The sequence below is a fragment of the Athene cunicularia genome (genome assembly GCF_003259725.1).
Source record: "Athene cunicularia isolate RWA chromosome 18 unlocalized genomic scaffold, athCun1 chr18_part1, whole genome shotgun sequence".
NCBI classification, from domain to species: domain Eukaryota; kingdom Metazoa; phylum Chordata; class Aves; order Strigiformes; family Strigidae; genus Athene; species Athene cunicularia.
In genome coordinates this window covers 2,484,180-2,499,608 of record NW_020799123.1, presented here as the reverse complement: position 1 = coordinate 2,499,608, position 15,429 = coordinate 2,484,180, and the positions used below count along the sequence as shown (strand labels likewise).

The 15,429-nt window shown below is 55.8% G+C and overlaps 3 protein-coding genes across 3 annotated transcripts in view; 1 reads left to right on the top strand and 2 right to left on the bottom strand.

Moving 5' to 3' along the window:
• Positions 1–141, bottom strand: part of CFAP52 (cilia and flagella associated protein 52) — a 20,245-nt gene extending 20,104 nt beyond the window's left edge. The window contains exon 1 of the mRNA XM_026861258.1: positions 24–141. Coding sequence (XP_026717059.1) covers positions 24–141 — 118 coding nt within the window. The remainder of the gene's footprint in view (positions 1–23) is intronic.
• Positions 142–1,869: 1,728 nt separating this feature from the next.
• Positions 1,870–10,251, bottom strand: LOC113486903 (TBC1 domain family member 24-like). The gene is made up of 7 exons (XM_026861247.1): positions 10,146–10,251; positions 7,293–8,328; positions 6,858–7,016; positions 5,384–5,447; positions 3,850–3,945; positions 2,866–3,142; positions 1,870–2,015 (listed from the first exon to the last, which is right to left on the bottom strand). The coding sequence occupies exons 1-7, from the start codon at positions 10,246–10,248 to the stop codon at positions 1,870–1,872; spliced, it is 1,881 nt and encodes a 626-aa protein (XP_026717048.1). The 5' UTR covers positions 10,249–10,251.
• A 5,078-nt stretch (positions 10,252–15,329) lies between these two features.
• The window catches only part of STX8 (syntaxin 8), a 110,305-nt gene continuing 110,205 nt past the window's right edge, over positions 15,330–15,429 (top strand). Inside the window, exon 1 of the mRNA XM_026861181.1 lies at positions 15,330–15,379. Within this exon, the coding sequence (XP_026716982.1) occupies positions 15,363–15,379 (17 nt within the window). The 5' untranslated portion in view covers positions 15,330–15,362. The remainder of the gene's footprint in view (positions 15,380–15,429) is intronic.

Below are 15,429 nucleotides of genomic sequence, written 5' to 3'. Positions count from 1 at the left end.
CGGGGGGTGGTGCTGCCCTTCACCCCGCTCCCGGCCCCTCCACCTGGGCCGCTGGGACCTCACAGCGGCGCTTGGGTCTCTGCTGACCCCGCTGCGGGCAAGGGACGGCACGGCACGGAGGAAGATCTCTTTATATCCCATTACACATCCCCTCCGCTTCCCCTGCGTGGTTTCGGGGTCTTTTTTTTATTATCCAAGAGCTTTGAACTTTATTCAGTAATGGAATAAAGCGTAAGAAGAAAGGACTGCAGCGTCCCTTTCAGAAATGGCAGAGGCACTCATCAGATCACAAGCAGCGAAGGCAGTCAGTGCCCTGACATCCCTTGTGAGGGGCGGCTGGAATCGCGGGGAGCGCGGGCTCGGCCTCCGAGGGCCTCTCAGGCTCTGCCACCGCATCAGAGACAGACACCCCCGGCCTGCACAATACAACCCCAGCCCCTGGTGGTTTAATACATCAGACAGGCCTGCTCGCCCTTTACAGGGAAATACTCTGCGAGGAGGTCAGGCCGGGTTGCTAACGAAGGGCTTTGCATTTCCAGGAGTCTCGTGCATCGTGTGCATCTCTGGGCAGAGAGGTGAAACAGCCTCTTGGGAAGGCAGAGGGGCTCCCATGGGAAACTTTCAGCTGGACAGAAGCCCAGTACGTGATCACGGGAGGAGAGAGATACTGAGGACACCCTAGCAGAGCTTTTTAATTGAAGGGAAAGGGTAATTCTGCAGTGTTGTTTCATTTGAGCTCTCTGGGCGAAAGCCAGGGAGGGGGGCACTGAGGACTGTGTCTCACCTCCACACCCTCCCTGGGTGCCCTCTGAAAGCTACGAGCCCTTCCTAGGTCTGCTGCATAACTGATCCTGTGTGAGCTCGCTGCCGTCGCCGGCTCCTGCCCGCGTCCTGCTGCCATCACTGGAAGCAACGAGGCAATGATACCTCCTGCTCTGAACAGCTTGAAAAGTGGAATATATGAAAGGTGAAACCACAAGTGGAAAGTATATTTGGATGTGGGAGATGTTCTCATCCTGCAGCCAGAATGATACCTCTGTGGGCTACAGCCCTTCTGCAAGGGTTGCCTTGTCTGACCGAGCTACACGCACACGTTCACGTTTCATGTTTTAAAATGTCACATCTCTCGTAGTCCTGACCCCTGGTAGTCAGGGCACATTGGTTAAGGCTCATATGTATTCACTGTTTGCAGTCATACATCATCAGCCCTTTGCGGTGAATATAGATCTTCAGTTTAATACAAAAATGACAAGGCAGGTGCACAGCTAGGGGGTTCTTGTTGGCTGCTGGTGTATAAACATTGCCAGGTAGGACTTTGCTGATCACTGATCAGCAGTTTCAACCATGGACAAAAAGTATCTCACGCTGTGCTGGATGGTGATCAGTGTGTGATCCCCGGGGAGTCATGGTAACCCGCAGAGGCTACAAAATTCTGCATTGAAGGGTGGTGCTGGGCTTGGGACCACTGGGAAGCGGGGGCTGAGAGTGTTTCTGGTGAGCTTTGTACCTTGGTGTTGAGTTTTGCCTAATTTCTATAAAATCTGCCTGTGCTGTGGTACCACTGGTTTGCTGTTGAGCCCCAAGCTGCAAACAGGCCAGGGAGGTGTAAGAAACACCGGAGTGGCTCACCTCCCCTCCAGCATCCTAAACTGGGACAGACTGGGTGGAGCAGGCTGGTTCTAAACTGCGGAAGGGGACATCAAATGTCCTCTAAGGCAGTGCCCGCAGTCCTGTTCCTGGCGCTGCATTGCCCCTCTCTCCACAACGCCACCACGGCTGACCGTGGAGGGGAGGATGGTGAGCAGAGGTGCTCTACACTGCCAGCAGACACTGCAGCAGTGGCCTGGGAGGGGCTGTCCCCCACAGCACCTAGGCATTCTGAAAGCCCCACACTTCCAAGAGCTGCACCTTGAAGTTCTCCTGGCAGAGCGGAGGGTTGTCGAAGGTCTCGCAGTGCTCTGTGCGTCCCCAGAGCAGGTTGGCGTCGAGGGACAGAGCTTGGCCTCCTCCCCCACCTGCAAAAGCAAGTGAGACAGTTGGGATCTGCTCGCCTCACCTTGCTGCTCAAGGGCCCAGCCGCAAAGGTCTCTCAGGATTGTGCTCATCTCTCTGCTTTCCTTCCTTTGGCCACAGTGCAGAGTTGGGCTGGGGCTGCCCTGAGCTGCCTTCCCTGCTAATCAGGATGTCAGCACGGAGGCAGAGCCCCTGGAGGGCTCTCTGCAGGGCAGCTGGCACATGGCAGCCAGTGCGAGAGGTTGCCTTGGCAGCACAAACTTGAATTATTAAACTGCTAAGAGAGCTGCAGAACAAGGAAAAGCTCCTTGCATCCCCACAGCCAGGCTTGCCCTGAACCTGCTCCCGAGCGCTGAAAGGCAGGTAGAGGCTGTGCTGCAGGCATTTCTAAACCCTTCCTGGCAGTGGTGGGGCACAAAGATTCAACTCCTGTGCCCAAGCCAGCATGGGCAGGCAGCTGGCATGTCTGCTCCAGAGGACCATGCCCGGCCCTTCCTTGGGCTGATACCCACCTGCTGCTCCTCTGCATCCCGCACAGAGCAGAGTAAAGGGCTGGCAAAGGACATGCCAGCCCCAAGGGTGCAAACCTCACCAGGAGGTTTGGTCTGTGGTGCTCCCCCTCAGCTGGCAGAGCCCCTCTGGGGCTCTCAGAAGAAGCATCCTTGCCTTTGTGCAGTTTTGCACTCTCCTGCTTATTTGAGGAAGAGGTAGCTGACTTAATCTCCGCTGACTTAATCTTTATATCCTAAACCAGGAGGTCTTTGCCTCTACATAATTATAATCTGGAGTAGAGCCCTTTCCAGCTGAAGCAGTGATGTGTTGGTGGGTGGGTGCCCACCATTCAGTAATTACCGATAATGATCCCTTCCCGTGACCCAGACATGAACATGGAGGCTGTTTTGGAAGGCAGAAGAAAATGCCTGATGGCCAGAAACGGGGAGAGACGGCCTCTCCTCTGCGGTGTGGGCACGGTGAGACGGTTCGAGCTGGTGCTGCAGCCCTCCGGGGAGGAGCTGAGGAGGGATGCGGGAGCGGGGGAAGGCGACCGCTGCCGTGAGCGCGGCACAGCTTTGGCCAGCTCTGGCTTCTTGATGAACACCCACTCATACCTTTCTGTCTCGGGGCACACCTGAAAATCAGGAGAAACATGGTGAGCCCTGACACCTCTCCATTACTGGGGGAAGACGGTACTGCCTGGCTAGGTGGGTTGGGGGCCAAATGCTGCGTGTCAGGTCTGCACTTGGGTCAGGGAAGGGAAAAGGTGTCTTGGCAGTTCCAGGGATGCTCTGGAGGACTCTGTGACTGAGAAGTTGGTTTTGTCTTTGCCAGGCGCTGCTGGAGATAGGCAGACATGGTCAGCCCACATTGCTGAGTGGGTGCTGGATGGATGCTGGTGGGGTACTGGTTGGGTGCTGGACTTTGCCCCCAGAATCTCTTGGACCAACTCAGCCCGCTCCCTCTGCAGGGACGCTGGAGCTGTTTTGGGAACGCTCCATCCAGGAGCTGCCCTGAGCACACAGGGCAGAAACCCACCCCACCACACATGCTGCCCTGCTGCCATCCCAGGAGGATGCTCCAAGATCCACCCATGGTTACTGCGTGTTGCCTTGGGGGCTTGGGGCAAACCAGCTCACCCAAGGCAGCAGCTTTTTATCTGTTTGCTCTGATCCAGCACAGCAATTTCTGTGCTGCTGCCTCCTGCAGGGCTAAGGAGTAGCAGTGAGATTGTGGTAAGGAAGCAGCTCGGTGCCACCATGCCCTGAGTTGTCAGAAGAGTAAGGGAAAAAGTAATTAACAAACTCATAAGCATAAACCCAGAAATAAAATGTGACTTACGGTGAACACAAAGCACTCCCCTGTCCCAAAAAAGCCTGATGTTGCCCCACTCTTTTTCCTTTCACTCCAGTCGGAGGAGAGAAATGCCCCACACACCTTTGGGAGAGAGAAGAGGGAGCCATCAGTGGGGCAGAGCCTGGGACCAGAGCAGGGCCCAGAACTACCGGCTGTCACACGTTCATGCAGGAGAGCAAAGGCTCTGCGAGGGTCCCTGGGGGAATCAGAGCCAAGTTCTGCTACACCAGCTAAATCCTGCACTGACAAGTCCCTGGTGCTATGGATGTGAGTCTGCCCAGCTTCAGTGACTAAGGGGGGGCTCTGGGACATTTGGGGGGTTGCTCTTTTACAGCAGAGGTGACTGCAGTGAGCTATGTGCTGGCTGATTGAGCAGGGCCAATTCAGCTGTGCTGGTATGTTCCCTGGCCCAGGCTCAGAAGCAAGAGCTGTCTCCCACCCCCCAGCCCAGTCCAGCTCCCAGAAAAGGAAAAGAATAACTGTGTGGCTCAAAGTGTGTGAACAGTATTGCAGCACGCTGTGGACAGGGGTCTAGGAGTCCCTTGTCCTCAGCTGGCCCCCAGATGGTGGCAAGGTGGTTGCTTGTTTTATGAGTCTTTAGAGAAAATGTGTTTTAAAATGGCAAAGACTCAGGTAACACTATTTTTTTTACCTATGAGGCTTTAAACCAGTCCCAGGGGTCCACACTAGTCGGGCTGATCCCGGTGTGGACGTCCTTGGCTTGACTGTGGCTGAGATGTGGGAACTCGTGCCCATCCTTCATACTAGCTAAGGAACAGAATGAGCTAAAATGTGTAGGAAACAAGGTTTTATAAGTCACCTTCTCTTGTCTGCACAAGGCCCTAGGGGGTGGCAGGGTGTTTATCTCCGCATCACGCTGAAGTGTCAGGCTTGGGAAATCAGGACTGGTAGGTCAATAAATCTTTGGGATGCCTGAACAATTTACAGAACTTGCCTCTGCTGTTTGATGAAGAATGGAGAGATAAAATATGGGTTTATGAGCCATGCTCAGAGTCCCCGGGAAGAGGCCTGGTGCGGGTTTTTTTTGTGTTATTTCATGACTTTCAAGTATTGTAGAATCTGTCCTTATTTCTCCTCCATTTCCCTTGTGTGGCTGCTCTTGCAATTAGGCAGAGACACTTGTATTTAGTACACTGAAAGCAAGTCCTGGCTCAGGCAAAGCATCTGCTGATTTCAGGAAAGTCTGCTTAACAAGGACTTCATGATTTAGTCTGTATCTACAATGAAAGAGTATCTCTCATGGCCTCCCTCCATCTCACTGACTCCTCTCTTCCCCCCCAGCAGCACCCTTTAGACCAGCCTGTGTCTAAAGTGGCTCTTCGTGCCAGGGGGTGCAGTTTGTTCTCTCCTGGGAGCTGGGCCAAACCCTGGAGCAGGGCAGGAGAGAGACCACGCATCCCCGTGGCTGCTCCAAGAAGTACCAGTGGGGTCAACCACCCTGTCCCCTTCCCGACATGGGCACCAGTACAGCCCACTTCTCTGCCTGGGAAATACTTACCTCCCCCTCTGTTGTTTTGATGAGCAGCACTGTTGGTTCGTAGCCTTCACAACATGTGTAAAACCTGCAGAGATGAAGAAGGAGGCTGGGTTGGTGGGGGTTTGAGACCCAGGAGCAGCATGCCACACAGCGAGCCCAGGCGTGTGGTGAGCATGAGGCTGTAAAGGATGGTGGAGGTTCTTCTCAGCCTATCGCTGTGCTGGCAGCTGGCCCGAGGGACCTCAGGGAAAGACAGCAGCAGAAACTCATAATCATGTAGCTCGAGCAGCTTCAGTGTTTGTGCAGGAACAGAGGGAGTTGTCTTATGTGACTTCTCAAGTCATCATTTTTGCTTGGTGAAGCAGGTAATAGCTCAGATTAATCCGAACACTAAGTCCTCCCACCCTACTACCATCAGGCACCAGGCTGGGGGGAATGCGTCATGGGGGGACTTTACCAAATGAGTTTGCTTTTAATTCGGATGTGTTTCATAATCTGGGCTCTGCACCACATTGCTGCCTTGGAAAGGTGCACGGTTGTGGTTCCCAGGATGTGGCTGCACCACTGTGCCACAGGGTGACTGCTTGCCTCTCATGGGCTGAGGGAGCACGCTCGTGCGCTAACGGAGACACTCCCATCACAGCCCACCTTCAAACACCCTGAGAAATGGGGTGTCATGGGCAGCATCCCATTCCTGGACAGCCTGGCATCCCGTCCCAGTCTGCACTGAGCTGCATCTCAGAGAAACACCCTGGAACTGAGCGCTGCAGGGATATCCCTGCTTCCCGCCCCCACTTTGCTCCATGGCCGTGGCAGTGTGTGCCACTGGGCCCTGGGTTGTCTCCAGCGCTGACACTGGTCTTTGTATTGTAATTCTGGTTATTGGTCATGACACCCGGGCTCTCTTAAATTGCGTTTAGAGGGTTTGATGTCTTCCCCATAGCCCTGAGCTTTGCCTGCTCTGCAAGTGCGACTTCTCAGCTTAATGTGCTCCTACAGAGGAGCAGGTTTGGGTTTCCTGACTGGAAACATTCATGCCGAGGCAGCCTCATCCCACTGGAAGGCTTTTGCTGCATCGCAGCCTGGGAAGTCAATGGCAAACTCATTTTCCAGCTCAGTTTTGAGCCTCAGGACTGCCCTGTGCTGCGTGCCGCTGTGAGGGAGCTGGAGCCCTGAGGATGGTGTGCTGGCTGCACCTGGCCAATTGTAGCCCACCCAGCATGGCATGGCACATCAGGATGTCCCCCTGCACAGCACATCCACCGGGCTCCGTGTACCCCATGAAGTGCCGAGTTGCTGATTGCCATCTGACTGAGCCTCGGCCCTCTCTACAGACAGCACGGGCCCAGATCTTGAACTGAGCCCAGATGAGTCTCCAGGAGACCTCAGATGTGCCCCACAGACATGTTGCTTCTTTCTACACCACCAACCTCTGCCCAGTTTTACGCCTGGCCCACCTGACCCCGCCTGACCCAAAAGGCAGATGACGCTTTACCTCTGCAGGCTGCACCCATCTTCTGAGGTGGAGAAGAGCAGCAGCGGGGGGAAGAGGGAGAAGCGCTCAGGGATCCAGGACCAGATGATGCGCATCTCCTGAGCCGTCACAATGGTGGAGCTGAAGTTCTGCATGTCGACGGCCAGGTGGAAGGACTGCCTGTACGAGGGAGGATGTCCATTACTACCAAGCTGGGGTGACCATCTGCTTTTAGGGGTGCAGCCCCCATGCCTCTGGTTTTGTCATGCTTTTTTCATTGTGAGCTTTCTGTTAACATTGCTAGCTCTAACTGTACAGTGCTTCCCCCACAGGGGGCTGTGAGGCACCCAGCATAGCCAAAGCTACTGGAGAAGCCCCCCCTGGGATGTATCTCCACTTTAACTCATAATTTGTCTGCTTAGCCCCAAGAGCTGGCAAACAGAGAGGTGTCCTTACCTGCTTTGCACCATGTTTATGCCCCTCTCCATTAACGCCTTCCTGTTGGCCATCTGGAGAAGCCAGATTTCCTTGCGGGAGAACAGCCGGATGCCAAAGGCTCTCTCTAGGAGTTTGTCGACAGTCACGTGCTCAGCAATGTTCTGCACGAAAGCCTGCAGGTCTGCCTTGATGTCAGTCCCCTCCAGCTCAGCGGAGGTCACCGAGAGCCTGTACTGCTTCAGCAAGGCCAGAGCAATGCGGTAGAGGACCTTCTGCCCCTCCAGCAGGTAAACATCAAAGACACGGATGGCGTAATTGAAGGGGAGGTCATGAAAGAGCCATGAGAGCCATTCAGAATAGACCTCAAAGACGTTCTCAGAGGTGCTGGCTATGAGTTTGTGAGCTGCTGGGCAGTGCTTGTTGGCCAGATCCCCAAAAGTCATGCAGGAGGCCTGGTGGGCCAGGAAGGACTGGTCAATGTAGCTGGTGTGGGGAGCATTGCTGGCGATGAGGCGAGAGATATTCCCGAAGCACTGAGCTTCATCTTCACTGTAGTGCAGCAGCAGAGCCACCAGAGAGGGGAGGATTGGGCTGTAGGTTATGTCAGGGAAAAGATTGCCAACACAGATGAGGATCTTCTTTAAGGCCATGACCCCTTCCAGGTTGAGGCAGTACGTGGGCATGGAGCATCCTTCTAGGAACTCGGGCAAAGGGTGGGAGCTCACACTCAGCTTTCCAAAGAGACGATTCGCGATGTCCCTGTAGACAAGAGCATCTGGGGTGACAAGCCGGCAGGCGACCTGCTGGATAAGCTGGTGGTAGACCTGAGCTCTGAGAGAGCGGCTCGTTGCCCAGTAGCCTTCTCTTGCCAGCTTCTTCAGCTCCTTTGGGGGCTTGCTAAGGATGTCTTGGGGGATATGTGCCTGTTGCTCCGGGTCTGGCATCCTGTCCCAATCCACAAACTGTCCACAGCCCAGACAAGAGGAGGTATTGATGTCCCAGGTGTCAGCCTCGGATGTGATCACGACAGTGACTGGGGATGAGCCAAACATCTCTGTAGGATAAAGACCTTTTATTCAATATGCTTCACTGCCCCAGCTGACAGCGTTTCACCCTGGCTGATGGCACTTTGTAGTCTTACAGCAACGTCTTGTATTTCAATAGTTATTCTCCCCCCTGCAAAGGGAAGTTTTCAGAAGGCTTTGCCTGGCTGGAGCTGCTTGCTTTGACCTCACCTGTTCACATCTGCTCAGCCCCTTGGTGAAAATGCTGTCCAGGGGCTCAGGGAAGCGCAGGGTCAGGGACAAACTGGGCGTCAGGGCTGCTTCTCCACACCAAGAGAGGCTCTGCAGCCCTCAAAAAAGCTCTTGAATTCCCAGCCTGTGACCTGCTGAGAGGTGGGTGCAGAGAGCAGGGACACAGTCCCTGTCCCCCAGGGATGACTGTGAGACAGCAGTGTTACACCTCCGAGGAAAACGAGCAGTAATCCCAGCCCAGCTTTGAAGGGGTGAGGAGGGACCCCATGGGCAGTGGGGGCTCAAGCAGTGCTGAGGGCAAGAGGGACCGTTTTTGCATTGTGTCCCATCACAAGGACAGAGCAGGGCCAGGGGGAAATGTCCTGTCCAGGTCTGGCAGCACAGGACCAGGCTTCTACGGGCATAGACAGATCAGGCAAAGCCGGCCTCAGGTGTTTACGCTGCCTCTTACTGCCTCCCGCAACAGTCTCCCCACCCCTCTGGCCACTCGGGTGTCAGAGAGAAGGTGCAAGGAGAAGATGCTGCAGTGAGAGGGATGGTCTGTGGGGTGCCAAAGGGTCCCCGTTTCCCGCATGACCCCGTGCACCTGGAGAGACCCCATCCAGGGGACAGCACGCAGGGGCTGGCGAGCATCTTGGGAAGCCCTTTGGGGACAGAGGGTCCCCGTGGGACCCTCGGGGGAGGCTCCGGCACACAGCACCGTGGCAAGGCTGGGACAGGCGCCAGCCCTGTGCTGGGAAGAGCAGAGTTTGAGCTCCTCCTAGAGAGAAGTGAGAGGCATTTTCCCTGGGGTTGCAAGAGCTCAGCTCCAAACCCTGTACAAGGAGATGGGAGTTATGTCTGCATGAGTGAGATCTGCTGGGTGGTGATAAATTGGCAAGTCAGTTAGTTCATACATTAGTTCTCTGAAGTATTTGTATTGGATGTGCTCAGCTGGGTTGGGGAGGCTAGGATGGATTGCAGTGAGCCAAACCTCTCTGCTTTGGCCCCAAGGGGACACAGGGGAACAGCACTGTCCTGGTCCTGTGTGCTACATGTGTGGCAGCACATGGTGGCACGTCGAGAGGATCCAGGGATTTGGGCTGCTCCCAGGCTGAGTCCAGCTCTGGTTCATGCTCTCCAGTTCGGTTTGGCCCGTGCTCAAGTTCAGCAAAACCAGCAGATCAGGTTCAGTTCTGGTTCAGGGAAAGGGCAGCAGTTTTAATGGATTGCTGACTCCCTACTTTGAAGACAGTCAGACCCTGAGTACAGTCACACAGGCTTTTAGCCGTAGAAATCAGGCTAAAACAAACATTGGGGCTGCAGCAGGCCTGTTTGCATCACTGCGGTCCCCAAATTCCCCTTGTCCTCACAGCTGCCCACATCATGAGGATGCTGCCCTGCCCGAAGAACTGAGGAGCATCAACCCGAGCTCACTCGGCTGCCGATGCCCCAGCCTAGAGTGCTGGCTGGTGGCTGCAGCTCTGCCCACCCCAGGACATGTTGGGGAAGGAAATGTGGGTCTGCTCCAGCCCCTCTCTTCTGCTGTGGCCCCGGCAGGAGCAGGGCCAGCAAGAGCCTCCTGCATCTTCCCCAGCACGAGACGTGTGGCAGTCCCCCGCTGCAGCTCACTCACCTTGCCCATGGCCCGTGTTGTGGCCCTCAGCCGGCTCGGCCGCAGGGAAGCCACCCGCCGCCCCCCCGGGGGAGCGGGGCAGGCTGAGCCCCACCTGCATCATGTGCCCGGCCTCCGGTGCACCCCGTGGCAGAGTCCCCTTGTCCCTGTCACCTGCCCTCACTTTTAAGGTGAGTGCCAGCCCGCCAGCACAGGAGGTTTATTTGGTGTAAACAGGGGAGGGGTGGAGTAGCTCCTACACCTGTGTCACCCCTTCCTGCCCCAATACTGCACCGAGGCTAGGGAGGGGGACATAAACACTCCGTGGGATGCGATAGCCATCAAACCAGCAACACAACCATTAAATTTAATCATTTATTTTTCCCAAGGATAACCTTCATTTTCCCACTCTGGGGTTCACTCCCTTTGCCAGCGTCACGGGGCAGGGAGGGGCAGGGCAGCTGAACAGCCCTGCCAGGGCAATCACCCGTCCTTGAACAAAGGAAACATCAACACAACCGGTGGGTTTGCAACCGCTTCCTGCTGGATGGTCCCGGAGGAGTCGGAAAGAGAAGCATGTGAGCAGCTAGTGCCAGGAGTCGGATGACAAATGAGAGACTGGGGCCATGAGGACTACGTGACGCCCTTCTGCAACCGCCTCTTGCACCCGTAGGGATGCTTTTTGGGGATGGGTGTGCCGGGGCTGTGCCAGCTGTGTTTGCAGCACTTCTGTGGCACTGGCTGGCAAAACCACCAGAGGAAATTTGGGGCGATGCAGATGTGCACCCTGCTGCACCCAGGGCCTCCTATGTGCACAGCTGCTCAGCAGGAGCACAAAATATGATTGTTGGAGCCACAGCTCTGGTGCTTCAGCATTTCCAATCTGTCCTCCCCTCTGAAATAGGTATTGATTGACTTTCAGCCTCAAAATGCATTGCAAAATAACAAACTGTATGTTGTATTCACAGACAAAAGAGCTGAGTTGAAGGAAAAGTACCCTCCAACAGCTGAGAGACACTCTCAGCAACATGGCATCAATCCACATTGCTACCTGGAGAACTCACAGTTCTGACTGCACTTAAAAGTGGGCATTTTTATAGGCATCTTAAAGTTTTAAAATATGGGTTTTTTTCCTTAAAAAACGGATTATTTTTTTCTCCTCTGATAACAGTAACTGTGGGTCATTCCTGCCTTGCCTCTCTGCCTGTGGGTTTGCAGGGTCTGCCTGCACCTGCAGCACGTCCCTGAGCATCCACCAGCACCACTGGTCTTGGGGCATCTGCCTCCAAGCAAGAGCAGTCCCTCTGCAGACCCTCTGTCCTGGATGAAGCTTCTCCTCTGTGATGTGCCAAATTCTGATGAGAATGGCATGGCTGTCCTGTTGCCCCTCTCCTTCCTTTGCTCCTGACAAGCTGGGAGCCTGAGGAATTGGGGGTGAGGGGCCATGTCATCAAAGGGCCCCCCAGGGTGCTGTGCTGAGTGGGAGGGAGCCAAGGGTCTGTTTCCCAGCGGGAGGCTCCTCCTGTGCACCCAGAGCCTATCTGTGCACTCCACGGGTGGCTGAGCTCCACACACTGCATCTGCAGGGGCGGTGATGACCCCCAGCTCCGCTCCTGGGGCTCCCAGGGGGCCCCCATGCTGCACCCCACTCTGGTTCCTGGTGCTGAGGGGTTGTTTGTTCTCCCTCCAACTCAAACCCTTTTGCCCAGGCTTGTACAGCAGTGGGTCCTCCTGCCTTTCCACAGGACCCTGCTGGCTGTCTTCTCATTTGCTTTTTCTAGGACAGCAGATGCCTCTCCCTGCCAGACTGAGGCAGCTCTGAAACCTCCTGCAGCCCCCCCACCTTCCTGCCTGCTCCTGGGCAGACACTCTGCTCACACTGAGAGAGGAGGTGGAAGTGAATTAGGGACGGTGTGAAATGAATCATTGCTTCATGTGTTTTTAATGGTGAAAAAATTAAATATGTAGAGGCTGTGCAGGCTCCGGACAAGCCACACAGCTGAAGGCCATAAATGTTTCATGCTAACTGCCTGCGAGAGGAGCCAGCCCCATTTGGACGTGCAAAGAGCTGAGCTTCACCCCGGGATGGAGCTGAGAGCAGGGACTGCCATAGCCAGTGGGACTCCCTGAGCTGCCCCACTTGGTGCCCAGGGCACTCCTGGCACGTGGATCCTCCTTGGCCACGGCTCCAAGCGCCTGTCTTGAGAGCATCGTCTGTGCCCCTCCACGGCAGCCCTGTCCCGCAGCAGGAGGGGGACGTGTCCCTGCTCCCCATCCCAGCTCGTCCCAGCCCTGCCCAGCTGCTGCAAGGGAGCAGCTGTGAGGTGAGGTGGTGCCTGGGGGTGCTCAGCATCTCCCCAACCCCACGGGCAGCACTGCACCCCACTGCGCGAGCAGCTCCTCGTACTCCTCGCCCAAAAGCCAAAGGGAGCACAGGGGGTGTTGCAGCTGCCTGTGAATACCCTGACGAGGACACGCTCCTTACCGGGGCATGCACAGCAGTGTGGTAGCCACCCCATGTTGTGAGGGCAATAAAACATCGCTATCAGTGCCTTGGTGCTGCTTTTCAGGCACCTGTACTGACGTTGCATTGATTTGCATCATCAGCCACACCCAAAAAAAACCCCCCAACCTGAGAGGCCAAATCCTGGCACATCACACATGGGAAAAGCTTGGATGGAAGCTGCTGTAAAAGCCAGCTGGTTACTGCAGAGCCCCTCGCAGCCAAAACATTGACAGTGTCAACCCCTTCCAGTGTCAAGCAGCTTCCCGACAGCCCAGCCCTGCCCGCTGCTGCTGGCAGGGGGACAGGGACGAGGGGGACAGTGGCGTGGGCAGGGGGAGGCACTGATGGTCATCTGGAGGTGGGCAGACAGGGGATGGGCTCAGGATGTGGAGAATAGAAATGGCAGCTGCCATAAGAGAAAGGCAGGACCCAGGGAGAAAAGGTCACCGGGAGCCCATGGGGCTGGAGCAGCCCTGCCCGAGGGGCCAGTGGCGTAGGGAGGTGTCGGGGCACTGCAGGTGGCACCACAGGGGTGTTTTAAAGTGACCCTTGAACATGAGGAGCTGCAGCCCAGGGTGGGAAAGGGACAGGAGGATCTACTGCTGGGCCTTGTGTTCATGTGGTGGTGGGGAGGGGAGGAAGGGGAGAGGCAGGAAGGAAGGAAGGACAGAAGGAAGGAAGGATGAAGAGAGGATGGAGGGGGAAGGGAGGACAAGGTGGGAGAAAAGGAAAGGTGGGAGGGAGGAAGGAAGGAAAGGGGAAGAAAGGAGGGTGGGTTTGCTGCAGAGAGGTGCTAACCAGGGCAGACAGCCCACTGGGATGATGCAGTGCCTGGACACATCCCACGTGGTGCTGGATGGTGCTAGACGGTCTCAGGGCTCGGTACCATGAGTCACCCCATTGGGGCATCAGGCACAGAGGCTCCTCGTCCAGTTTAATACACTGGTATTAAAACACTGGTGTAAAAACCCTGAAAAAAACAAAAAAGCAACTTTTTTCCATAAAAAAACCACTTCTTTCTTAAGTTACAAATCATGACAATGGATCCTGGTGTGCAATAATGTGAGGATAACACTGTTGGGATGCAGAGTATCGATTCCTGCTTCCCAGCACTTTTCTGGTCCCTCCAGACTTCACCACTCAGAAATGAACTGTTCTGACACTCAGGGCTGTTATTTCACAGAATTACAGAGGCCGGGAAAATTGCATAAGCACTGAGCAGTTGGTCCTTCTGTTGGGCTGGATCTTTGCACCTTCCAGTGTATTTTGTGCTTTTCTAGTAGCTGAAAAATGGCTCCTGGAAAATCAGGAAGAAGCAACAGACTTGGAAGCAGTTTTGCTCCTGACCCAAGCACCTTCCTGCCATTCCCAGGTTCCTGAGGGTGTGGGGATACCCCCGCCTGGAGGACACCAGCTGTGTCCCTGCGCTTTCTCTGCCTCCTGGTTTTCTCTGTCCCAGTTATTCTCCAACCCACTGTGCTCCCCTGGCACACTTTGGGTTGAAGGTTCCCTCGCTGCCATGCTTATAGCTATACATTTTAATCCAGACCATAATATTATATAGCAATATACAGGTGCCCCAATGGAATCAAGACACCCAAGGCAGATGCAAGGTGCAGGCAGAGACTGTCATGCCCTGGGGAGCTGTTGCCAAGTTGAAAGCTTGCCACTGACATCCAGAACTGAAAATGTAAAGGATTTCCTTTTTCCTCAGCAGCAAAGGCCAGAGGTGTGCCACAGCCTGAGCCCAGCCTGATGCACAGCCCTGCATCCCTCCCATTGCAGCAGCATCACTGAGTGCGTGCTGCAAAAATCCCAAATCCCCCTTGGGCTTTAGGAAAAGCATCAAATACTCTGGAGGTGCCAGAGTATTCCCAAGAGATTGCAAAGGCTCCCAAGGGGGCCCTGGCTGCAGATTAAACTTGATGCTCTGGAAACATGGCTGGGGATGAGGGGACGAGGGGTTTCAGCTGCTCCATGCTTGGGAGGGCTCTACCCCTCCTGCCCTGGCCTCACCCATGGTGTGGGCAGCTGAACCCCGTGCCTCAGCCGAGGGAGCAGCTTGGGGCTGGCAGCAACCGCGTCTCACAGAACTCCAGAATCATTTGGGTTGGAAAAGCCCTTCAAGCTCCTCCAGTCCAACCATGACCCTCACACTGACCGTTCCCAACTCCACCAGATCCCTCAGCGCTGGCTCAGCCCGACTCTTCAACCCCTCCAGGGATGGGGACTCCCCCCCTGCTCTGGGCAGCCCATTCCAACGCCCAACAGCCCCTTCTGCACAGAAATCCTTCCTCAGAGCCAGCCTGACCCTGCCCTGGGCAGCTTGAGGCCATTCCCTCGGGGCCTGGCGCTGGGGCCTTGGCTCCAGAGACTCATCCCCCTTCTCTGCCCCCTCCTGGCAGGGAGTTGCAGAGGGCCGGGAGGTCTCCCCTCAGCCTCCTCTTCTCCAGACTGAACCCCCCCAGTTCCTTCAGCCGCTCCCCAGCAGACCTGTGCTCCAGACCCTGCCCCAGCTCCGTTGCCCCTCTCTGGCCACGCTCGAGTCATTCAATATCTCGGCCACCACGTCTAGCCCAGCGGAGCTGTGGGAGAGTGAAGCCCTGAGCAGTGCTGGGGACAACCGTAGCTCCATAGCCTAGCGCCTGCGCACGGCGGGCTTTGGGCCTCGGTGGGCGCCGTCGTCACGTGACCGAGGCGGAAGCGCGGGGCTCTTCCGGGCGGCGGCGGCGATGGCTCCGGACCCCTGGTGAGCGCTGAGCGCGGTTCCTTGGGCTGGGTGTACTGTCGGTGTCCTCC